This window comes from Acanthochromis polyacanthus, chromosome 2, assembly GCF_021347895.1.
Source record: "Acanthochromis polyacanthus isolate Apoly-LR-REF ecotype Palm Island chromosome 2, KAUST_Apoly_ChrSc, whole genome shotgun sequence".
Taxonomy (NCBI): domain Eukaryota; kingdom Metazoa; phylum Chordata; class Actinopteri; family Pomacentridae; genus Acanthochromis; species Acanthochromis polyacanthus.
In genome coordinates, this window is record NC_067114.1 from 15938177 (window position 1) to 15962348 (window position 24172).

Below are 24172 nucleotides of genomic sequence, written 5' to 3' on the forward strand. Positions count from 1 at the left end.
CCTGTAAATGTCTTGGTCATCCTGCAGCTGGTCGGTAATGAAATGCCCAAGATACTTAACTTTGCTCACAACTCTCAAATTATTACCTGCCAATTTGAAAGTAGGAAACATTCGACATTTGTCCTCCTTAGTTCTACAAATCATGACCACACTCTTATCTGTATTAAATTTCATGTCATGAACAGAACCATATTCAGAACAGACCTTAAGAAGTTGCTGGAGACCAGCACTGCAGGGACTGAAGATCACAAGATCATCCGCATACATAATATGATTCACCAACATATTACCAATCATGTAATGTTAAGATCTGCTAGTATATGGTGTTAGAATCTAGTTTTTTAAGGCACTGCCAGCTGAATAATGAAAATGATATCACATCACCATTTATTGTGTATTTAATGTATGAGTTGTGTTGACCTGAATAGAGGGAGAGCATTAACCCCAGGTTGTGAAGGGTTGAATACATGATGGTTACTGACAGGTTAAGCTGGAAAGTTACAGCTGCACACACACACGTCAGTGCAAAGAGTGTTTTCACACACACATACCAAAAAGACAGAGAGACTGGCTTTACTTTTCCTCATAAGGTAGCAACTAATTGCACTGAAACTGCTAGCTGAAGGTTGTTTAAGGGTGGAAACCATAATAATCCTCCCAATGACATGCCACCAGTAGCTGCATCACATCACAGCTAACAAATAAGACTAACAGGTAGAGAGCAGGAAGAGGTTTGTAGGAGGGTTCATTTTACAGGTGTGGCTCCTGCAGATTGGATGAATCATGTGCCAAGAGATATGGACATATCTGTGCACCAACTAATGGGAGAACTAAGTCTAAACCACGGTTTATCCCCACCTTTAGCCAATCACATTTCACCATACTGTAGAAGACATTCTGTTCATATCAGACTCATCCTTTTCTGGGAGGCTTTTCCAAACAGAAAAGTTCCTTGTACAAGATTCTTTTGAGACACTGATATTAGAAGATAAACAGCTTAATGTGAGAGAAGTTGTTTGCCTTCTATCTAAAAAAAAAAAAACAAACACACTCAACAATGGTTCAGATAATATCACTAGCTGTGTCCTCATTTTGTGTTAATGTGTGCCCGAAGATGGAACTTCTCTGACAGCTTCATTTCATTTTTCATATTTCAACTCAACCACAATCTGAGCATATTCGATCTCCTTGTCCAGTGTTGCAGATTATGAATCGATGGCACGGTGAGAAATAAAAGTTTAAGTCTCATTAACAGTTTTTTGAGACATTGTCATAACATTGCCTCAAAAAATATTTCAAAAAGCACTTCAGTGTAGAATTCCACAGATGCCATTTCAAAAATCCATATTTTGCCATTAAAAACAAACAAACAAACAGATAGGGAGGAGAAGATCCCTGTTAGTTTCCAGTGAAACACCCCAGTAGAGAATATGAAGCCAGCAGCAGTGGTAGAAGTGTTATCATTTATTTGTCCACTTGGGAGCAGTGATAAACTTCATTTTCATCTCAGTTAAGCATTTTGGTCAAACACTTGTGTCACTGATTAGTTGAAAGTGTTTTTTCTCAAATCTTGACATTGGTATCAAAAACGTATTACCAACACTAGCTGTGACTAAAATTTAGACTCTGAATATTGGGAAACAATAAATAAACTAAGCAGACTAATAGTGTGATTTGATGTCTGTACCAAAGCTTTACTTTCAAATTCCCTTTTCTGATTATTATGCTGTCAATAGTGTCTTTGGGCGTCTTCAGAAAGAGCTGCCAACCTGTGATGGAGCCCCCTGTCCCCGCCCACACACACATGACCCGGGTCACATGACGCTGAGCCCGCTGCTACTAGTCCTGGTTCAGACAGACTGGCTACACGGAGCGAGGCTAGCTGTTAGCTTCCACTGTCTAGACGGCCGAGATGGTAAGTAGAAAAACAAGCATCCCCTACTCGGACTGTACTGAAACAAACCGTGGTGTGTGTGTTTATAAAAACCCAACATTTCCACGAACTAGTTGTCTCGGCTGGCAGCAGATGTTTAATGTTTGAAGCTGACAGGGAAGCTAGCTGGGCTGGTCTAGTTAGCTTCAGTACGAGGCCGACTTTCTCACTGCTGTTTTGGCTAGCTAACAGCTCAGAGACTGTGCTATATAATAACAGAAACTTCTAGCTTTCTTTAATAACTAAAGTAATCGCATTTGATTTGTGTTCTCGGTAGGTCCAACTGCTAGGTAGCTAAATTAAATTTCGGTGTTAGCAGCTCCGTGTGATGTGAAGTTGGACCGTCACATGCATGTTGATTACAGCAACAGCTCCTGGAAATTATTTGTTCTCCTTGAAAGACTTGCTGTTTGGAAAGTCCTTGTTTGCTTAGGCATGTAAGGACAGGAGTGCTTTAATTGCAAGTTGTTACACAACTGCTGTGATGTAGAATTGTGTGTTTATTGCTCCTGTGTTGCTGTTTGAGTTTATTTAGGACATTTTAAAACAGAATCCTCTGTGCTATAAATGCATCCTCTGTCTGTCCTGACATCCTGATGACTGGACCAATTCCTCCAGATTTGCTGCTCCTGCATGTTGAAGCATGTGTTTGTGACTTCGTGCCAGCTCAGGGGAAAATAATGAGGCTGTGCAGCTGCTGAGGAGTGACTGGTTTGTTATGGAAATAATAGCTGTTGTCATTCTGCTAGTATGGTGAGGAAATGGAATTGTGAGAGTTCACTTGATCGCGGCTTCAGACTGTAATTGTGTCAGAGCAAACCCATTAGTCCAGTCTGTGTGCACACTGTGAGGGATGTTGCCTTGGCAGCTGTGGTGGTGTTTCTCATTATTGCCACATCCTATTTGTCTGTCAGTAGAGTCATTGAGTTGCGTGTAAACAAATTCTGTTGCACATTAGTGTGGCTGGAAACCTGAAAACACACCCTGTAGTTACCGTTATTTAAGATTTGAAAACCTGCATAATGCTTTAGCCTCTTTTATCAAGAATTAGTGCGTAGTAATCTTCAATTTGTTGCCTTCGACCTCTCACCTAAAGGTTGAACTTTATGAAGCTGAATGAGTTTTGAAGTCTGCAACTGAAATGTGCATTTTATGCTTTTTGCTCTTTCTAACTTACAACTCTGCTTAATGACTATAAAAGTGCTTAGTCATTTTAGTATTAAAACAAGCACCTTTGCACATCTCATATGCTCGTTGCTCTGGTCCTCCTGTTTTCTGTAATTCTGTGTTTCATATTCTTGTGCTTTGTGTCTTCAGAGTTTCCTGGGAGGTTTGTTTGGGCCGGTATGTGAGATAGACGTACTGCTGAACGACGCAGAGAACAGAAAGACGGCTGAGTTGAAGACAGAAGATGGTAAAGTGGAGAAGCACTACCTGTTCTACGATGGAGAGTCTGTTTCTGGCAAGGTAAACTGAGTTTGCATTATTCATAAAGCAAGGTGCAGAGCTCCAAGATTTAATATAGGGATCCAGCCCAATATGAAGCATGGTTTAAATATGCTGTCAATTTACTTAGCAGTTAACTGTACTCAGTCAGCAGATAATGGACTTCTCTGCCATGCTATTTTGAGGTTCTCTCTTTAACTGACTCCAGTGGGAAATTAACATTCTTTTGATGAGTGTGCCAGATGTGCTCTGGCTTTGGGAGGAATTGAAGCCCTGTGTTTAGAGCCCACAAATATATCAGCTGATATAACAGCATTATTAAGTAATCTTGCCGCCTGTCCAATATTACTTCATTTCTGTTTGCGTCTTCTGTCACCTCATACAAAATCAAATTAAAGTAGTGTGAACTATAATCTTCATATCAGTGCTGCTGCAGCAGATTTGAGTGGAAAGATATTAGATATTTACATGTCGCTCCAAAATGGTCGATGTTTTGGATTGTTTAATGTTGACAGCTGTCATGTCACATTTTTGTGTGTGGGGAATATTGGCAAACTGGCCTCGTGACAACATGCTTTTTAGTTTATAATTGTTTTTAACAAATGTTTCCTTGCCAGGTGAATCTAAATGTGAAGCAGGGAGGAAAGCGACTGGAGCATCAGGGCATCCGCATCGAGTTTGTGGGACAGATAGGTGAGCATGACTGAAGTGGCATAAAGTGTATGGGGATATATTTGGGCTTGATATTCGTAATTATGGAAGACTTCCCTGACTGTTTTATTGCTCTAAATTGTTAATAGGACTGTGCTCACACTTTAAGGTTAAGAACCTCTAAAGTGGCTCATGCAACCATCCATACATCTATCCATTATCTATACACCATTTAATCCTCAGTAGGGTCGCAAGGCAGGAGTCTGTTCCATCTGACTTAGGGTGAAGGCAGGGTACACCCTGCACAGGTCGCCAGTCTGTCACAGGGCTACATATAGAGACAAACAGTCACACTTGCATTCACAAGTACGACAGTTTAGAATCGCCAATTAACCTGAGCATATTTTTGAACTGTCGGAGGAAGCCATAGTACGCGGAGAAAACCCAGGTATGCACAGGGAGAACATGCAAAGTCCATGCAGAAAGATCCAAGGAAGGCGAGGACTCGTACTAAGGATCTTCTAGCTGCAGGGAAAACGTGCTAACCACCGAGCCACTGTGCAGCAAATATTTGAAATGCTAATCGAGTGGATCAGGCGTTTTAGCTGGAAAACTACTTGTAAACACTATGCTGTGGACTTTCTCATGTGGCTAAAAGGTTTAACAGGGCATGTGGTCGTCATGTGCAGTCTGCCATTGTGGAGCTAAAGCCTCCTCAACTGTATTTGCAGCAGCAGGAGGTTAATGAGTGAAGTGTGCTGAAAGTGTGAGATCTTGAAATAAAAGTTATATATATATATATATATATATATATATATATATATATATATATATATTTCTGTAGGGTCTTTAAACCATCTAGAATTACACATCATCTGGGCCACAAACCACTCTAAATTCCCTCTGCTGTATTTCAGAACTGTTTTCTGATAAGAGCAACACCCATGAGTTTGTGGACTTGGTCAAAGAGTTGGCTTTACCCGGAGAGCTCACCCAGAACAGGAGCTACGACTTTGAGTTCATGCAGGTGGAGAAGCCCTACGAGTCCTATACTGGAGCCAATGTCAGACTAAGGTACATTAATAATGTGTTTTGACACAAAAGAAACTGCATATTGGTTCAATGTGATGATTTATGACCTGTGAACCCATATCACTCTTGATGTTTCTGAAAGGCAAAGAACTTACAAAATATAGTATTCAGATTCTGTCTTCCAACAGAGGCAGTGTATAAGGGAACTTTGTTGTTGCTCATCTGTTACAGTTACCAGATAAATATAAATTAATGTATTGATGTAATTGGTACTGGAATCAGCAGTGCTGAAATTATTTGATATTTGATTAATTTGTCTACATTGATAGTGTTTTTATGTAGAGTTTTAAGTAAAATATGAAAGTTTTTGCTGACTACAGGTTCACAATTTAAAATGTTTGTGTTTTTCATCAAAGTGTTTTTTATGAACTATTGTATTAATGGTCCTATATTTTTGAATTCAAATTTAGGACGTCATCTTCAAGTGCTAGCATATTGCATGTTTTCAATTTCACTTTCATGAGTTGGGGTGTCTGTGTTTTCTTCTTGCAGATATTTTCTCAGGGTGACAATAGTTCGTCGGTTGTCTGACTTAGTGAAGGAATACGAGTTAATTGTCCACCAATTAGCCACCTACCCGGACATCAACAACTCGATCAAGATGGAGGTCGGCATAGAAGACTGTCTTCACATCGAGTTTGAATACAATAAATCCAAGTAAGATCAACATCACTTTAACTTCTCTAATTCCGTCTCCTTTGCCACCATACAAAATCACAAATCAAATAAGACATGGCCTGAAGTCAGTCTGAGCAGCTTTTTCTGCTGTGTCTCTTTGTTAGATACCACCTCAAGGATGTAATTGTTGGGAAGATTTACTTCCTGCTAGTCAGGATCAAGATCCAACACATGGAGCTGCAGCTCATCAAGAAGGAGATAACAGGCATCGGTAAGAATCCAGGGCAGCTGCACATAAAAATAAGATCAAACACAGGGACGGGAAGCACATCTGGACTGATGCTAACTCCGTGATTCAACAACTTTGATGTTTTTGTAGCTGCAATATGCTTTTCTTTTCTGTAAGCTAATTAGATCCTGAGAAGAGCAACATTTGTTAGTTATCATGTTTTATCCTGTGCTAATATTTAGGTCCCAGTACCACCACAGAGACGGAGACAGTTGCTAAGTATGAGATCATGGATGGAGCTCCAGTTAAAGGAGAATCAATTCCCATCAGACTCTTCCTGGCGGGTAAGAGCTCTTCTCTTCTTTGACAATGAGCATGTGAAGTGCTGATCTACAAGGCTGACATTGTAACATCTCATCATCAGGGTATCACTTTCCTTGTTAACTTCCGTTATGTTGAAACATTGAAATGAGCCTATTTTTACTTCAGATGTGACTGACAGCTAATCTCATCCTCTGTTTCCTCTCAGGATATGACTTGACACCTACCATGAGGGATGTCAACAAAAAGTTCTCTGTGCGCTACTTCCTTAATCTGGTGCTGGTGGATGAGGAGGACAGGAGATACTTTAAACAACAGGTAACTCACTTGTGTTCAGTATCAGTGAGCTAATATATATATATAACTTTCTCCTGCACACTATCAGTTGGACTGTACATAAGGAGCATTATCAAGTACTAAAGTTGGCACCAGACATTTGAACAGACAAACAAGCTTTGTTTGCCAGTGAGAAAGCTGCTGCATTGCATTCACTGCTACACTCCTGGGGTTTATGCTGTGAATTTTCCATTAAAGCTGTTGATTACAATGACAGACTGCATTCTGCCTGCATTAGTCACTCTAATAGAACTCTTTGAGACAATTTATTTTTCATAATCCTGCAGGTTGTGCATTAGTGAAATTACATTTGGGTAGAGGTGGGAGTCTTTGGGCACCTCACGATTCAATAGCCATCACTATTCAGAGGCTACGATTCGATTCTAAAACGATTATTGATGCATCTTTAATTTATGTGTATTGATGTACTTTTTCACCACACACATTTTTGTCTCGCCTAATAAGAATTCATATTTTATTTTAGCGTGAAACAGCATACATATAACGTGACTCTTGTCCAGTTCGCTTCTGTCGTTGACGTTGTAGAAGCCGAAGTGTTTCCACACGTTTGCTTTTAAATTAGAAGGAAATGCTCGGATATTACAGCGAGGTGGGTGGTCAGCCATGTTTGTTTTTCTTTGTGCACACGTCGGCGTGTCCACTCCAGGTGCGCATCCCAGAGTCTACCAGAGATGACTGCGCTTCGTGGTTCCACATTATTGGGAACCTTCTGTATTACTTTAATAAACAGATTTAAATAATAGAAATTTGGACGTTTGTGAATCCATTCAGATCCGTCCACGTCCGAATCGCGATGCATCTAAGAATCAGAAATTTCCCCCACGCTTACAGTTTGGATGTATTGCATGTTCCCTAAGCAAATGTACATTGTTTCTTTGATAGTTGTCTGGCTTTTTAACATTTGTAGCTTTGGTATGAGAGTGCCTTGATGCTTTGCTAAAAAAAATGAGCAATATTCCTCAGTTGTATTTTTTAAATTTTTAATGGTGAACAATCATGCATCAATGGCATCTTGTGGCGTTTTGACCCCTGGCAGCACAATGAAGCAATTATTTTATCTTAAATAAACATGTGAGGTAAAAACTCATACTTAAAATCAAAGCACATGATTGCTGTAGTAGTAGGAGTCAAATTCCCTTAATGCAGAAGTAGCATATATAGTGGTAACTTGTTGTCTGTGCGTGGCGTGGACTCCTGTACTGAGGGTGAGACTTTCTTCTATTAATCTTACAGTTAAAAAGAGCCAAGTTATTCTTAATGGAAACAAACAACAAACGCCTCAGAGTGTCTTAGCCTCATTTGTATCATATCGTTATCATTTTAACATAATATTAAGTAAATAAGTAGTTATCTAACTGTCAGAATCTCAGAGATTGATTTTTTTTTAACTTATTTTTTGAGAGACATATTCAGAGTTTTTGGGGTTGTGATGCTGCATGTGTTGCCATATCCTGACATCTGGCTTGCATTTAGGGAATTCTTGTGTGACGTCTCTGTGGAGCCTCCCTGACAGATTTTGTTTAGAATATTCAAGTACACAAATGCATTCTTACATCTTTTAAATTCTTTTCCTGTCAAATTGCTCCTCGTCTTTTTTCCGTCTGTCTGTCCACCACTCTGTCCTTTATTTTACTGCAGGCTTTTAATTTTTCATTCTTCTGTTTCTCTGTGTTTAGGAGATTGTTTTGTGGAGAAAAGCTCCAGAGAAGCTGAGAAAAAGAAACTTCCATCAGCGCTACGAGTCTCCCGAGTCCCGAACCCAACCGGTTGAAGCGGAGCAGCCAGAGATGTGAAGGGAGCCGGGCTATGAACTGAGAATCCACACAGACGCACCACAGCTCTTCACTGCTGAACAGCCAGAGGTGTGAGGGCTGCCCCACCGTCTCCCTGGACTGAGCAATGTCTGTATACATGAATACACATAACATACCTTTAGACATCCCCCCCCCCTCACCACGTCACAGCTTCGGATGTGAGCTGCCCACCATCACTGTGTCCAACGGGACCGAAACACACTCGCATACACATGCACACAAGCAAACAATCCGAGTCTGCAGAATGCTAAATGTCAAGGCAAGAGTGCAAAACGAACCAACCCAAGCAACAAACATTGAGACAGCCTATTTGATCCTGGCGTCACGGACTGAAAACACACTCGAGCACACACAAGTGAAGCCATACAGTTTGCTGAATGCATAATAAAACAGGAGCAAAGACAGAAAAGAGGAGACGGCTACAGACCAACGCACCACTTATCTCTTTGTTTTGCAGCAGGAGCTTCTTCTTCTTCTTCTTCTTCTTTTTTTTTTTTTTTTTTGCATACTGAACAGCACTTCTCCTGGACTTTCTCTTCCATCCTCCCTCACACATCCCCTACAAAGTGACTTTCTATAGTCTGGACGGGCTGCTCAGTCATTGAAAGTAGATGTGGTGGATCTGCCTGAACGAAGGATGTGAGAGGTTGAGCTATGAGTCAGCACACACACATACACACACACTCAATACCGGAGTTTAAACTCATTCTTCCATATGTCCGTTTTTGTTACTGTAAGTATGTAAAACTGTCCACAGACTGCTGCTTTCAAGCAAACGCCTGGTTTAATGGGGAATTTCATGCAAGAAATATTCATCTGAACATCGATGTAATCCTTAATTTGACATCAGATGAAAACATATTCCACTCTTACACATTTCTACTTCCAGTCCACAGCTTATTTTATTAAGGAAAATATTATTCAAGATGGCCATTAGCATTTCAGCATCAGTTAGTTCATAAGATTATTTATTTACATTAAAGTCATCATATAGAGCTACAACAAATGCTTATTTTCATTACTGAATAGTCCGCAGGTTCTCGATTAACTGTTTAGTTTAGAAAATGTTGGAAAGAGTGAAATGGGCCCGTCACAAATACCCAGAGGCCGAGTGTTGTCTGTAGATGTCTTGATTTGTCAGAACAGCTCCTTAAAGCGCAGCATATTGGAGAGAAATCCGTTTTCCGTTGGTTGAGTAACTGATTACTTATCTTCTCACTGCTGTTCCTAAAGTATCACACATTCACACTTGAGTTCAGTCTTTTAAGATGAATATTTGCTGTAAATGTTAATCAGTTTACAACAGAAATTTCTCCAAAATGTATCAAGCGGTTGTGATTTCTCTGTTTGTCTGCATGTACGAGGCATCTTGTTTGAGCTTTTCCCATGCTGCTTTTTTTTAGGGTTAATCTTTGATTGTTAATTGAAATGTTTGTACACCCGTATTTCAGACAAGAAAATATTTTTGTTTATCTCAGTAAGTTTTTCGGATAAGGTAGAGTTAAACTTCAGCACCTCACATGAAATTCTTTAATTGGGGAGAGAAAGAAACTCAAAACTGTGATAAACTACATCTGCAATTGAGAAAATGCGGTTATTTGTCAGTTAGGTCGACCTTTAAGTTCTCATTGTATCTGCTAACGGCGAAATCAGTCAATGTAAGAAAACGGTTTTCTTCAGTTTTTTTTTTTCTTGAAATATACAGAAAGTTATGCAACTGCTTTAACCTAAAATGACGGTTCTTTAATATTCAAGTAACAGTTTCTGAATGATTCAGTCGAAACATGAAATGATAGTCGGCAGACTGTAAATTCACTGTTCCTGTCAGTTTCACCTTGTTTATGCTAAGGTGCAGTTTTTGAGCCTGTTGGTTTGGTATGAATACAATACTAATGTAATAAATGGCTCATGCCTGCTTTGTTAGCACTGGAAGGGATGCAGTATCAATATACTGTAACATCCAACTATGTTCCACTGTGATGCCCAGACCGGCAGTTTAGGTCCTGCTTTAAAGACACTGTTATCAGCCCTGTGTGATGGGCAGCTTTGCCCCTCAGATCTGATCTACGGCCAGTTTTGCACTTTTCCCTCCAATGCTTCACCTTGCATTAAACGGGCTTGGACGCTGAAGCATCACTCAAGGACAACTTTGCCTCGGAGATAATCTGAGTCTGTAATTGAAATTATACTGTCATTTATATAACACTACATATTTTAATTCATCATAAAATGTACAATATTTGTTGCTACTTGTCTCTTTCATATGCAGCTTATGTCACAAAGTTATGTTTGACTTCATAATTGTCTGAATGCAGATTCAGGGTTTGTTTGTTTTTTTGTTCCTTCACACTAGTGTTGACCTTGTAATCGGGTTTTTCTTTTGTTTGGAACTGTGTAATTTATTTGCAAGCAATGCTTTCTTCCTTTCTTTCTTTCTTTCTTTCTGCCTGTTGGATGTATTTTCTGTCTTTCTCACATCTTACTGGTAGGGTTTGTTTGTTTAACTTTAAATACCGTGAAAGGTCATGAAGACACACTTAAAAGCCAAAACTCTCTGCCCCTGTCTTATCTACTGCATGTAAATCCTTACACAATGTCCAACCATGTCATTGTGTGTCTGAGTGCGTGTGTGTGGGTGTGTATGATAATATGTGTGTGTATGTACACCAAACCCAAATATATAGCTGAAATGAATCATGAATAAAGCAGATTTATACTGAATTTTTTTAACAATGTCTTTTTTCCTCTTTTAGGAGTTTATCTTTATGATTGTGCTCATGGATTTAACATCTTAAACATGGAAACAAGCATTGCAATCAACATCTAGAACATTGTGTAACAGCAGAAAGCTTTCAGAAAATGTAACTGCACAGTTAGATTAGTACAATTCTAAAATTTCACTGACATGTTCTTGCTTGTGCGTTAAAGGTTAACGGAACTTTTTCTACAATTCTGGCTGCAGATTTCCAGCAATGGAAGGAAAAAACTTCTTCAGTTGATTAATTACAACAATACTTTATGTTCTCTGGGACGGTTAACAGAAATTTTCTGTTGAACTGTGCAAATGTGATGTTCTGTCTAAAAATGCCCTGAAATGCATTTGTTTCCACAGAAATCTGAACTTTGGATAAAGCCAGCCTTACAAGTGACATATTACATTGAAAGGTTTTGACTGAGGACATTTTTTCATGTGATGTTTATCACTCCATGAATAAGAAAACAATGTACAATAGTCAGAAAAAGAAATTCTGTCACGATTTTTTAAAAAATCTATAAATCAGGCTATGATGTACAAAATAAATAAAAACAAAAACAGTAAAGGCCTTGCAGTTAAAAACAACCCAGAGTCCATCAGGCCTTACAGAGAGGGAGGCCCACCCGGCCTTATAACCGCTCACAGTGATAAATCTAAATACAGAATAATAAGCTTTTTTCCAGGGCTTAGTTTTAGTTAGTTGCTGATGCCTGCATGTAAAAAGAAATGGCACCATAATCACAGGTGTCTGTCTACAGTGCAGTAGGAAACATGATTTATTCCTGTAGAAATTTAATTTTTGTCTGAACTTCGCTGGACACATGATATGTAGGTACACCACATACAGCAGAGACCATGTCAATAAAATGAGAGCTGAACAGTAACAGGCCCCAGGATTAAACCTTGTGAGACACCTTTTGCAATTTTCACAAGCTCTGATCCTTTTACATTTTTTTTAGCTACACACTGCTGTTTGTCATCGAGGTACTTCCAAAACAACAGAAAAATATTTTTATTAAAACCAAAACTGTTAAGTCTTTTTAAAAGCAAAGTGTCAGCTGTAACAAATGTCTTGTAAAGATCATTTAAAAAAGAGTTGTACAATGTTTCCTTCTGCATAAAGCTATGATATGATCACTTAAAACAAGAGTGACAGCAATGACAGTGACAGTACTGTGCTTTTCTCTAAAGCCTGACTGGTGTGTGTTTAAAATTAATGAAATATTTGCAAATTTGCATTATTGTCGAACAGGCAAAATATAGTCTAGTTTTAAAAAACTGTTTTAGATCTTTTCTCATGGAAGTGAAACAAAAATTCTAAATTGACAAATGCATGAAAAAAATGTATTTTTGCCTGCAGTGTTTCATCTTTAATTACCAAATTTACTTAAGATGAAATTCCCTAAAATTTCCACCCAGTGACTTTTTGTTTAAAAAAAATCAAATTGGAAAGTTGTTTTTCTGCAAAGTTGAGAGTTATGGCATGGACAACCTTCATAAGATCTTTTTGTTTCCCGTTACTACAGTTAGTGTGCAACTAGTCTCGCTTTGCCAGCACTTTCTGTAACAAGTAAAGAGCAGTCATTGTGCAGTGAGGTTTTATTTTTTAATGAAGAGGCAAGCGTCTTATGTATACACGATCTTTGATTTCAGTAACCGAGGACACCTTAGTTTTGCCTGTCAGAAATTCTCTCTCTATTTTAAAAAATGTTTAAAATAAAATACGTTTCAGCAAAAGCCATGCATTATCATAACATTTCATCATGAATCAGGGTATGAATTACTGTATTTGAAATTTAAGTGTTTTTTGGTGACATTTTTAGCTCAGGCACATTTGCGGCTAGCTATGTAAGGACTGGTCCTGCCCCACGTTGTACTCCCAACAGGAAGACAAATGTGTTGACCGTCCTTCTGTTGGATTTGACGATATGTAATCCACATATTTAGACCTGGTAAATAATAAGGAGCGACAGGGACACTCTTCTAGTTAGTAGCCCGCAGAAGTTGCTCCTCCCGGGGATATAAACCGCTCGTAGCGATGTCGGTAAACCGGTGTGTACATTTGTTTTCTCGGCTTCAACGCCACATTAACACTCGGACAAGTCGCATCACCTCTGGTGGCTGTCATGTGGCTTCAGGGTCTAGTTTGCTACATAAACAACAGGCGGTTTCCAGTAGAAATGTGTCTTCTAATAACTCTTCGTCTAAACCTCCGGACACATCACTGTTTGTCCCCGTCTCTCTGAAGACTGACCTCGCGGTGCACGGGACGGTGGGAGCTGAGCTAACCCAGCCCCTCGATAAAAGTGAGTAAACACCAGCACCAGACATTCCCACCTCGTCTTCTAAAGTGTTGAATAATTCCACGAGCTGTCACTGAATTGTAGAGACGATTTACTGTGTATGTTCTCGCTATTGTAGCTGTTTTCTTTGTGTCTGTGATTCAGATGAACTGCTGAAAATTCTAAACCGGTTTTACAAAAAGAAGGAGATGCAGAAGCTGGCAGCAGACCACGGCCTGGACGGTGAGAAGAATACGCTGTCAAGTTACCTGTTGATCATTCTGTGTCCGTGCATTATCTTCTGAAGCACCTGCCATTAGCATAAAATGTGTAAATGTTATTCAGTCTCCCACTCGTACTTATTTTTCCTCAGTCAGTAGTAACTGTCTCTGTGACTGACCACAAGATTCAATGTGTCATATGTCAAAACATGTACTCTGAAATTTATTGTAAAGGGTGATCAAAGTTGTAAATAATGTTTTGTCAAAAGATAGTTCATTAAATGTGAACATTTTCAGAATTGTACTTTTTTGCACTCAAACCAAGGTAAAAAAAAAAATGGAGTTGTCCTTGTTTGTAGGCTGTTATGTTATGATTTTACTGGTCCAACCCACTTGAGATCAAATTGGGCTGAATGTGGCCCCAGAACTAAAATGAGTTTGACACCCCTGAAACAGATGGTCAGCATGTTAAGTTTGAAAAAAAAATCTTTGATAAGGATATTCTCTGATTCCTCCACGTATCATTGCACTCATTAGGAGATATTCTGCCACCTTCGACATTCAAATAACAAAATGTACCAAAAACAAAGATTGTGCTCGATCTGACTGCAAACAAAAGCGATGCAGCTAATGAAAGAAGGTGAAGAGTCTTCTTTAATTGATGCTTTTTATAACAACTTCAGCTGCCCTAATGATCTGCTTACTTTGTCATAGGTTACTCTGTGTGGTGTACAATCTACAGGTCTACTAAGAATCACCAGCTCTGCCTGAGTTTCTCTTATTCTTAAATGAGTTAGAATTTTTTTTAGTGTTGGTGTATTTCATGAATGTGGCTGTCAGATTAGAAATTCACACCACTGGAAACAACAGGGGCAAAATAAATAGGCAATGCTACAGACTCAAAAACACTTCCAGGGTTTCATTAAACTATTTCTACAGGATCTCTGGTTACTGATTTTCGCATGGACCTCTTCGTCTCATGCTTTTCTCTCCGTGTGCGCATGCAGCTCGTCTGTTCCATCAGGCCTTCATCAGCTTCAGGAAGTATGTCCTGGAAATGGCGTCACTCCCTGCAGACCTGCACATCATCCTGAGTGACATCTGCTGTGGAGCAGGTTAGTCACCTCATGATGGAGTTGTGTCTGTGTGTAGTTATTGTTATTAGTTTAAGATATCTTTTTCAATAACTCTGTATTTGTGTACCTCAAGGCCACATAGATGACATCTATCCGTACTTCATGCGTCACGCCAAGCAAATCTTTCCCATGCTGGACTGCATGGATGATCTCAGAAAGATCTCAGACCTTAGAGTTCCAGCTGACTGGTACGTATCACAGCGTCTGAGCACATACCACACATCATCTGTACATGTGTCATAACAGATTTCTATGCGCTCATCAGGTACCCTGAGGCTCGTGCAATCCAGAGGAAGGTGATTTTCCATGCTGGGCCGACTAACAGCGGTAAAACGTACCACGCCATCCAGCGCTACCTGGCTGCTAAGTCTGGAGTCTACTGTGGTCCTCTGAAGCTGCTGGCGCACGAGATCTTTGAGAAGAGCAACAATGCTGTGTGTATTTGTTTTCTTTAGTTTTGTTTCTTCTGTTTTGTTTAAAGGAGAACTCGCATGTCTTGTGGGCTGATGGTTTTCATAAGTGAAGCCTTTTAGTGACTCTAGAGGAACGAGCATGAAATCTCACAACTGCCCAAATCTCAGAGTGAACAGTTAATGGCTGCATTGTAGGAAATGTAGGTGGAGTGTCAAAGAATGCACTAAACACAAAAAACAATATCTTACTTGCATCAGTTATGGACCTGTCCATTTTTAGTTGAACTCAGTGTTACAGGATTGCAACTCTACATTGGTGGTATCTTCTAAATATTTTATTTTCTGTCATTTTTATGTGCTCACATCTTTATTTCTCTGTCTACCCTGTCTTTTTCATTCTCTATATATGTTTGTATTGTCATATGTTATCTTAAAATTCCATGTTGATTCTGATGACTGTTCTTTTTTCATGTACTCCCAGGGTGTCCCGTGTGACTTGGTTACTGGAGAGGAGAGGACTTTTGTAGACTTGGAGGGTCGAGCAGCTGGTCATGTAGCCTGCACCATCGAAATGTGTAGCGTCAACACACCCTGTAAGTAGACGTAATGCATACTGGATGTGATGCTGACGATGCTTCTATTATTTTGTATATTTAGTTCCATTTGTGTTGTTGTAAAATAAGTAAAGTCACAGATATAAAAATCACAAAGTGCTTTACATTAAAAGAAAAAGAAAAATAAGACATAAAAAAACAGTAAAATAAGCCCCCATGATGTAAAGCCACGTTGCTCATAAAGTCACACACGTAAAATCATACACATAAAATAACATAAAATCATCCAAATAAAAGCCCTCTCTCAACTAAAAGCCTGCTTGTATAAAAAAGTTTTCAGCTGCTTTTTAAAAGAAGCAGCTGAGTCTAGGCATCTTAAGGAGACAGGCAGCGCATTCCACAGCCAAGAAGCTACTGCCTGAAAGGATCGGGCACCTCTAGTCCTAAAAAGCGTGCGTGGAACAGACAACAATCTCTGACCTGAGGACCTCAGTGCACGAGCCGGTGCATGAGGAACAATAAGGATGTAAGAGGGAGCTTACTTTTGTAGAGCTCTAAAAGTAAGGACTACAATTTTAAAATGAACAGGTAACCAGTGGAGAGATGCCAAGACAGGGGTAATGTGAGCTCATGTTGTTGTTAACATCTCCTTAGAAATTTCTGTTATTTAAACCTAATGATGTTCATAAAACATACAGCACATAGAAACACATGTTTCTGGTTAAGTTAAGAGCTCATCATCCAAATGTAACAGTGATATCTGCTGTTTTTAATATTAAATCCTTTGTAAAATTAGACACTATTGTAAATTTAGTGTGTGCTAATTGCTAAAAAAATTAAACAGATTTATGTTTTCTGTTTATTTTGTGTCTGTAGATGAGGTGGCAGTAATAGATGAAATTCAAATGATCAGAGATCCTTCCAGAGGCTGGGCGTGGACCAGAGCACTGCTGGGTTTGTAACACACTTTCAAAAACATTCAAACACACATGAAAGAGCTGCTGTGACTAGTCAGGCATAAACTAATGAGCATCTTCTAATACTTTGTTGTACCGTTCCTCATATCTGGGTAGGTCTTTGTGCAGAAGAGATCCATGTGTGTGGGGAACCTGCAGCCATTGACTTTATCAAAGAGCTGATGTACAGCACTGGAGAGGAGGTGGAGGTGAGACTAACATACAAGACAGCAGAAGGACAATGTTCTGGATGATGTTTAGCCTTTTTCTCTGAAGCACCGCTCTCTCTCTCCTTAACTCATTCTCCATCTTTCTACAGGTTCACACCTACCAGCGCTTGACTCCATTCTCCATCCTGGATCATGCCGTGGAGTCATTAGACAACCTGAGACCAGGAGACTGTATTGTTTGCTTCAGTAAAAATGATATTTACTCTTTAAGCAGACAGATCGAGGCCAGAGGACAAGAATGTGCTGTAATTTATGGGAGCTTACCACCAGGTGAGTGTGTTTTTTAGGAAGCCGTTTACTTGTCAGAGGAATGTGTGTTTGTGTTTAAGGTACAGAGCCAGCATGTCAACTTGGTACTCAGTCCTTCTCAGGATTAAAAAACGGTTTGCTGCAAAGATCAGAAAACCGCTGTTTTATTTTTTTAACCATAAAGCATCTCTGTTCATCACAAAAGGTGATTATAGTCCCAGAAACAAATTGTCTTATGTCCCTTTTGAAAAAAACGTTTATTGGTTTCAGCTTAATAAGCTCATCGTATGTAAATAAATCATTATTTAGTTTAACAAAAAGTATTTTGTGTACCTTTAGAATTAGATTATAAACCATTGTTTGGGTGTTTTGTGTGAAAAGACCCAAACTTAGTTGTTTCTTTGATTTGTAGGCACCAAACTGTCCCAGGCCAAGAAGTTCAATGACCCTGATGACCCCTGCAAGATTCTGGTTGCCACAGATGCTATTGGCATGGGTCTTAACCTGTGAGTGCCTTGCTTTTTGATAGGATGTCAGATTAACTTCAAGTTACAACAAAAATTCATTTTTAGAAAATGAAAACTCTCAATTAGTTTCTGATTAATGTTTTCTGCAGTGTCTCATAATTATCATTGTAATCGTTATTATCTCTATATTCTCTACAATTATTTTTATCTGTATCGGTCGTTTCACAGTTCATTTTACAGGTAATACACAAATACAGCACACACTACTAGACACATTACAAAAGTTCACCTGAGGGTTTTAGCAAGAATCTAACTGTCAAGCTGTGGCTGATTGTTGTGGCAGATTATTGCCAATAAATTGTGTTGATTCCACCAACTCATCTAATGTCTGTGCATTTCTGTGTCTGGTTTGCCCCTCCCATCTGTCTCCAGGAGTATAAAACGTATCATCTTCAACAGTCTGGTAAAGCCCAACATCAATGAGAAAGGAGAGAAACAGATGGAGACCATCAGCACGTCACAGGCTCTGCAGATTGCCGGTCGTGCAGGGAGGTCAGTGTCATTTCTCTCTCAGGTTGTCGCTGTTCTGAAACAGTAAAGGTGAGAGAGAAGAGAGTACATACACATTATTTTAAGTTCTGTCTGGTGAATTTTCTGCTCTGTGGCCGGTTGCAGGTTCTCCTCCAAGTTTAAAGAGGGAGAAGTTACGACCATGCACAGAGATGATCTGCCTGTCCTGAAGGAAATACTGAGCCTCACTGTGGATCCCATAGAGGTGGGTATTTTACACACAAACTCATCACACTCAAAAATCCCAAAAATGTGCATTTATATATTTTTTCGAATTTTTTCTCTCCTTTGTCTCAGACTGCAGGTCTTCATCCGACTGCAGAGCAGATAGAGATGTTTTCCTACCATCTGCCTGATGCTACACTGTCCAACCTCATTGTGAGTCGCACCTACTATTAATTTATCTTTACACGGTTATTACATGTGATAGCAAGAGTTTGGCAAAAAAATATCACATTGAGACTGAAACTGAAGATTTTCCATAAAATAGCTTTTCCCTTCTATGCAATATTTACATTATTACTACAACTTGGACTTAAATGTTCATTCTTGATCTTTTAAAACAGTAGATAGAAGAAAATAATTTGTCCCAGCTTCATTTCTGGGTCATCATCAGCGGTCAGAGTTGCAGTGTTGCCATCAAATAATGCAAGTCTTTAAATGTCAGGTGATAACATGACACCCGTTCAAGCTGTATTCTGCTAATCCAGGCCATGAGTTGTAGCTAAAAGTAAATCTACTAGTCGACCCCTCCCAACTTCCGTTTTATCGGTGAGGCCAGAGTGCAGAGAGGGGGCGGTGTTGCAATTATATTCAGAATCAGAATCAGAATCACTTTTATTTGCCAAGTATGTGAGCACATACAAGGAATTTGACTCCGGTATTTTACAGTACCCTCTTGTACAAAACAAATAGAAAATTAAATAATAAACATAAATTATGTAACAAAAAATATAAAAAATACTAACATAACTTTAACATAACGTATTAAGAAAAATTAACATGACGTAACATGACAACATAAAATAACTTTGTTTAAAGTGATCAGTGGAAATGGTGCATTTCTAGTTATAATTTTATTGTTTATAGGACTGTTTGTTGAGGTTGTGGATGTTTATGTTCATGATTCAGACTGTGACTGGTTTCAAATGTTCATCAGAGCAACAGCCTGTGGAAGGAAACTGTTCATGTGTCTGGTGGTTTTGGCGTACAGAGCTCTGTAGCGCCTGCCGGAGGGGAGGAGGTGAAACAGGTTATGTCCAGGGTGTGACAGATCTGCAGTGATGTTGCCTGCCCTTTTCCTGACTCTGGACATGTACAAGTCCTGAATGGAGGGCAGGCTGGCACCGATGATTTTTTCTGCAGTCCTGACTGTCCGTTGCAGTCTGTGGAACCCAGGAACCTGAGACTTTCCACGGCAGACACCGTGTTGTTGTGAATGGAGAGGGGGGCAGCACAGAGGGACTCCTTCTGAAGTCCACTGTCATCTCCACAGTCTTGAGCGTGTTCAGCTCCAGGTTGTTCCGACCACACCAGAGGACCAGCTGTTCCACTTCTCGTCTGTACACAGACTCATCACCGTCCCGGATTAGGCCGATGACAGTTGTGTCGTCTGCAAACTTTAAGAGCTTCACGCTTGGGTCACCTGAGGTGCAGTCGTTGGTGTAGAGGGCGAAGAGCAGTGGGGAGAGCACACACCCCTGGGGGGCGCCAGTGCTGATTGTCCGGGTGCTGGATGTGATGCTCCCCAATCTCACCTGCTGCCTCCTGTCTGTCAGGAAGTCTGTGATCCACTCACAGGTGGAGGCTGGTACAGTGAGCTCGAGGAGTTTGGAGTGGAGGATGTCCGGGATGATGGTATTAAACGCCGAACTGAAGTCCACAGACAGGATCCTTGCATAAGTCCCTGGGGATTCAATGTGATGCAGGATGTAGTGTAGTCCCATGTTGAATCAAAGAATCTTTTCAATATCAGCAGTTATCCTTTGAACATTTCTCCTCGTTTGAGTACGTAGCTCTTCAACTGAAGTCCTCATCTCGAGTTGTGCTACTTAATGTTTCCAGGCCTCCTAAATACTGTGCAAACTTTTTTGATGATTTTAGTGAACTGCTGTCTATGATCTGCATTGATTTTGACTGTGTAATTATTGCTGGCGACTTTAACATCCATATTGACAATCCTCAGGACAGCGGGACTATAGATCTGTGTAACACTCTTGACAACTTTGGGCTGGTTCAGCATGTAACAGAGGCTACACATGACAAAGGGCATACATTAGACCTACTTATCTCCAAGGGTCTGAGTATTTCCAATGTTACAGTGTCTGACGTTGGTCTTTCTGGTCATTCCTGTGTTTTCTTTGAGAGCACTGTCTCGGCGCAGTCAGCAACTTTCACAGACGTAACCAAAAAACGGTGTATTACTGAAAACACCTCTGAAATGTTTAACCAGGCTTTCTCTTCCACACCAGCTCTGTCTTGGGGTTCAGTCGATGAGCTGATAGGTAGTTTTAATGCTAAAATTGTAAACATTGTAAACAGACAATCTTATGTCTTGCATTCAAAAATCTACAGAGCTTAAGAATAATAATGTGGTTTGTTTTGAGGCATTTCTAGTCTTCCAAAGGCCTGTGGAGTAAATGAACATGAATAAAGTGGCAGGTTCATGAAGTCACATAAATACAATAAAATACTGAAAGTACTCTGTCAGTAAAAATGTTAATAGGACCGAAAACACAATTTCTGACTGCTTTATCTAATATTGTGTATCTAATATTTTGTTCATCTATTGACACATCATCTAGCGTGAATCTCTGTGTCTGTTCTTGTCTCAGGACATATTTGTCAGCCTCTCTCAAGTGGATGGTCTGTATTTTGTCTGCAACATCGACGACTTCAAGTTTCTGGCTGATATGATTCAGCACATCCCACTGAACCTGAGGTCCCGCTACGTCTTCTGTACCGCTCCCATCAATAAAAAACAACCTTTTGTATGCACCTCCTTCCTAAAGGTAAGAATTAATAGAAGTAACATGACAAAGACGTTTGAGAGGTCAGGCAAGGTAAATCGGGTTTGGTGGAGCAGTGGAGAGCGCTGATAAGGAGAGGAGAAATGATTAGGAATAGTGACAGCGGTGGCAGGGTTTATAAGGGAAGGATGACTGAGTGAAAGACCAAAGAAAATACTGGAACTTATCCAGTGAGTCAATGTTGTGAAAATTAAAAAAAAAAATCCAAGGGGGGAAGAATGCATTACACTGACACTGAACTGTGTCCCTTATCGCTTTGTGGTTGTGTCATACTAGTAAAGGAAGATTAGCTCCAGAATAAAGTTCTGATCGAGAAGCAACCTTTGAGATTCAGGGCAAAGGACATCAGTGTGTGTGAAGAAACTGAATATCTGCTTTGTTTATAGCAGCAATAAGGCTTGGTTGTTTAATGCTGTCCTGTACAGCTTCATTACTCTCATTTGAATCTCGTCTCTTGCAGTTTGCCCGTCAGTTCAGTCGAGACGAACCCCTGACATTTGACTGGGTTTGTCGCCATGTCAGTTGGCCTCTGGCTGCTCCAAAAAACATCAAAGACCTGGTTCACCTGGAAGCTGTCCATGATGTGTTGGATCTGTACCTCTGGTTAAGGTGACTTTATATTTCCTCATCTCTGGTTATCAGTTGGTTTGGTCATCACCATGTGCATGTATGACTTATCATCCATTTGTTTCTGATAACTCTTCTTTATGACTTATCATATTCTTCCAAGTCCTGTTTATGAATGCAGCCAACCTTCAGCCTCATAGCTATTAACTTCTGTCTGTCTCTGCAGCTACCGGTTCATGGACATGTTCCCAGACACTGCCTTTGTTCGGGAAATCCAGCGGGAGCTTGATGATATCATCCAACAGGGCGTCCGAAATATCACCCGTCTCATCAGAGCCACCGACCCAAACATCACCGACCCGCTGCAGACACAAAGCAACAGACGTAGCCAGACAGGCAGTGACAGTGGTGCTGTCAACAGTAGCGTTTTGGCCAAAACCAGAGGTCAAAAGGGACAACGAGCCTTAGGAAGGGTGATGGACAGCTCTCTGGCTAGTCGTCTGGTGAGGGACGGGCTGCTGACCTCTGACTTGCTCCAGCAGCTGCAGAAGGAGTGGTCCAAAGATCAAAAGCAGGAAAACGCCAGTGAGAATGCTTTCGATGCCCAACATCACAACAGTAGCAATCAAGGGAAAAGAAAAAAGAAGAAGAAATGAGGACACAAACAGTTGCATGTTGGTAATTGTCTCAGATCAGTTCTGTTCTGGTGGAGATCAATAACTGATACAAACCTTAGATAACATCTGGCAGTTTGTTTGAAACCAATCAGAGTTTGAAACAGTTCAATAAAGTGAATGCACTTTGTCCACTGCTGAAAGGATCACAATAAACTGTCATCCCCAGCTTTACAAATAGCACCAACATAACAGTTTGGACACAGTGGCAATGAGTTTGGGTCTGAACTGACATTTACATCAGAATACTAGATCATTCATCGTTTTCACTTAAACCACTTGTTTTACCTGTGCTACAGATCTCTCCTTGTTTGTTTTCCTCTAACATAAGTGTTTTAAACAGCAGTTACTGTGAACCTACTGGCTGCTCTTTGCCCTTTGGAAGGATCAGGTATCTGGTGATAGATTCTTCCAGTTCTTTCGGTGTGAATACAATAATGCTACTTGGAAACTAATTTTAAAACAGTCACATGAGCTATCACCAGACTTGACTTAGAAGAAATGGACCCATTGTCATGAGTCTTTGATGTTCTGTCTGAGAAACCCAAAACTGACAAGCAACATTGTGTATAACAATGTTTCAGTGGAGGTCCACACACTATCATAAATGCTGTTTAAGTAGCATTTTTGAGACCAGAAAACATTTGAAAATGCACTGTATGAAGGTGTTTTCTTTCCTTTCATTTTATTCAGTTCAAACAGTGAACTCAAATATATAACTTCTATGAACATTTCATCACAGAACAGAAGAGAAGAGAATAGATTGAATGGAGTGCAGCCATGTTTGAGAGATGAAATGCCAGAATTTTTCCTATTTGTACAATTAAGAGGATGCCATTTGTCAATAAAAACTGTTTTAGGTATCTTGATTTCATGTTTATAGTTTATTATGCAGGTCACACTAAAAAGTAACAAAATAATGCAAATGAATAAAGAATCTCTGAAGTAATTGTAGATTAACAGTTACAATTAAAATTCAAGCATGCTGATGAAACACAGCAAAGAGAATTGCATATGCTGGAGGAGGTAATCTGAAATCATGTCAGATTTTTTTTTTAATAAAAAGCTAAAACATCTCAACAAAGAGTAGCGACTTGGAATTTACAGACAGTATCATGGTGGACAAATCTGGCTCTACCATATAGAGCTACTTTCAGCACTTTGGCTGTCCTATTTTCCTCATTTTCTGTCTTGTGCAAAATTTTACGGACCTGTCGACTAAAGTCAACCTCATATGTTTGTAGTTTTAGAAACTTTGGGTTCTGCTCTTGAATGTAATGTTGAGTGGGTTCGTAGTATTTCTGGCTGCACAGTTCAAATTTGTAATGACTGACCTTGTTAAACTGTCACCTCATTCTTACAGTTGTTGTCACTAATTAGTGTTGGGATCACTGAAAATCCATTTTAAAATGTCCATAACCTTTGCTGAGCAAGTTAGATATTCTGCAGAACTTCAGTAAAAGGCATACTATGATGAAACTAAATAGACTGCAGGGATGGGCTTTAAGACACAATGAGTGGAGGATATGATAGGAAGAGGTTTGGCTTGTTGTTAATCATTGAGTCAGTGCAGAGGTTGGTCTCTGTTCAGTGCACTCTGTGAGTCAG

The 24172-nt window shown here is 39.8% G+C and overlaps 2 protein-coding genes across 2 annotated transcripts; both read left to right on the plus strand.

Annotated features, from left to right (window-relative positions):
• The first annotated feature begins 1789 nt into the window (after positions 1 to 1789).
• Positions 1790 to 11182, plus strand: vps26a (VPS26, retromer complex component A). Its single transcript, XM_022213285.2, has 9 exons — positions 1790 to 1915; positions 3251 to 3400; positions 3997 to 4072; positions 4948 to 5104; positions 5615 to 5779; positions 5905 to 6011; positions 6212 to 6313; positions 6499 to 6608; positions 8324 to 11182. The coding sequence occupies exons 1-9, from the start codon at positions 1913 to 1915 to the stop codon at positions 8438 to 8440; spliced, it is 987 nt and encodes a 328-aa protein (XP_022068977.1). The 5' UTR covers positions 1790 to 1912; the 3' UTR covers positions 8441 to 11182.
• Positions 11183 to 13076: 1894 nt separating this feature from the next.
• Positions 13077 to 23427, plus strand: supv3l1 (SUV3-like helicase). The gene is made up of 16 exons (XM_022213288.2): positions 13077 to 13522; positions 13664 to 13741; positions 14727 to 14834; positions 14929 to 15043; positions 15121 to 15289; positions 15750 to 15861; positions 16699 to 16776; positions 16896 to 16987; positions 17098 to 17278; positions 17670 to 17763; positions 18157 to 18276; positions 18400 to 18499; positions 18592 to 18672; positions 21129 to 21305; positions 21784 to 21932; positions 22117 to 23427. The coding sequence occupies exons 1-16, from the start codon at positions 13255 to 13257 to the stop codon at positions 22544 to 22546; spliced, it is 2352 nt and encodes a 783-aa protein (XP_022068980.2). The 5' UTR covers positions 13077 to 13254; the 3' UTR covers positions 22547 to 23427.
• Positions 23428 to 24172: the final 745 nt, after the last annotated feature.

Bases quoted from the DNA above. Each gene is read 5' to 3' on its own strand.
- supv3l1 (XM_022213288.2), top strand. From the start codon at position 13,255: ATGTCGGTAAACCGGTGTGTACATTTGTTTTCTCGGCTTCAACGCCAC. The intron at 15,290-15,749 runs GTGTGTATTTGT...ATGTACTCCCAG, and splicing joins TTGAGAAGAGCAACAATGCT to GGTGTCCCGTGTGACTTGGT. The intron at 17,764-18,156 runs GTGAGTGCCTTG...ATCTGTCTCCAG, and splicing joins ATTGGCATGGGTCTTAACCT to GAGTATAAAACGTATCATCT.
- vps26a (XM_022213285.2), top strand. The intron at 5,105-5,614 runs GTACATTAATAA...TTCTTCTTGCAG, and splicing joins GGAGCCAATGTCAGACTAAG to ATATTTTCTCAGGGTGACAA. The intron at 6,609-8,323 runs GTAACTCACTTG...CTCTGTGTTTAG, and splicing joins GGAGATACTTTAAACAACAG to GAGATTGTTTTGTGGAGAAA.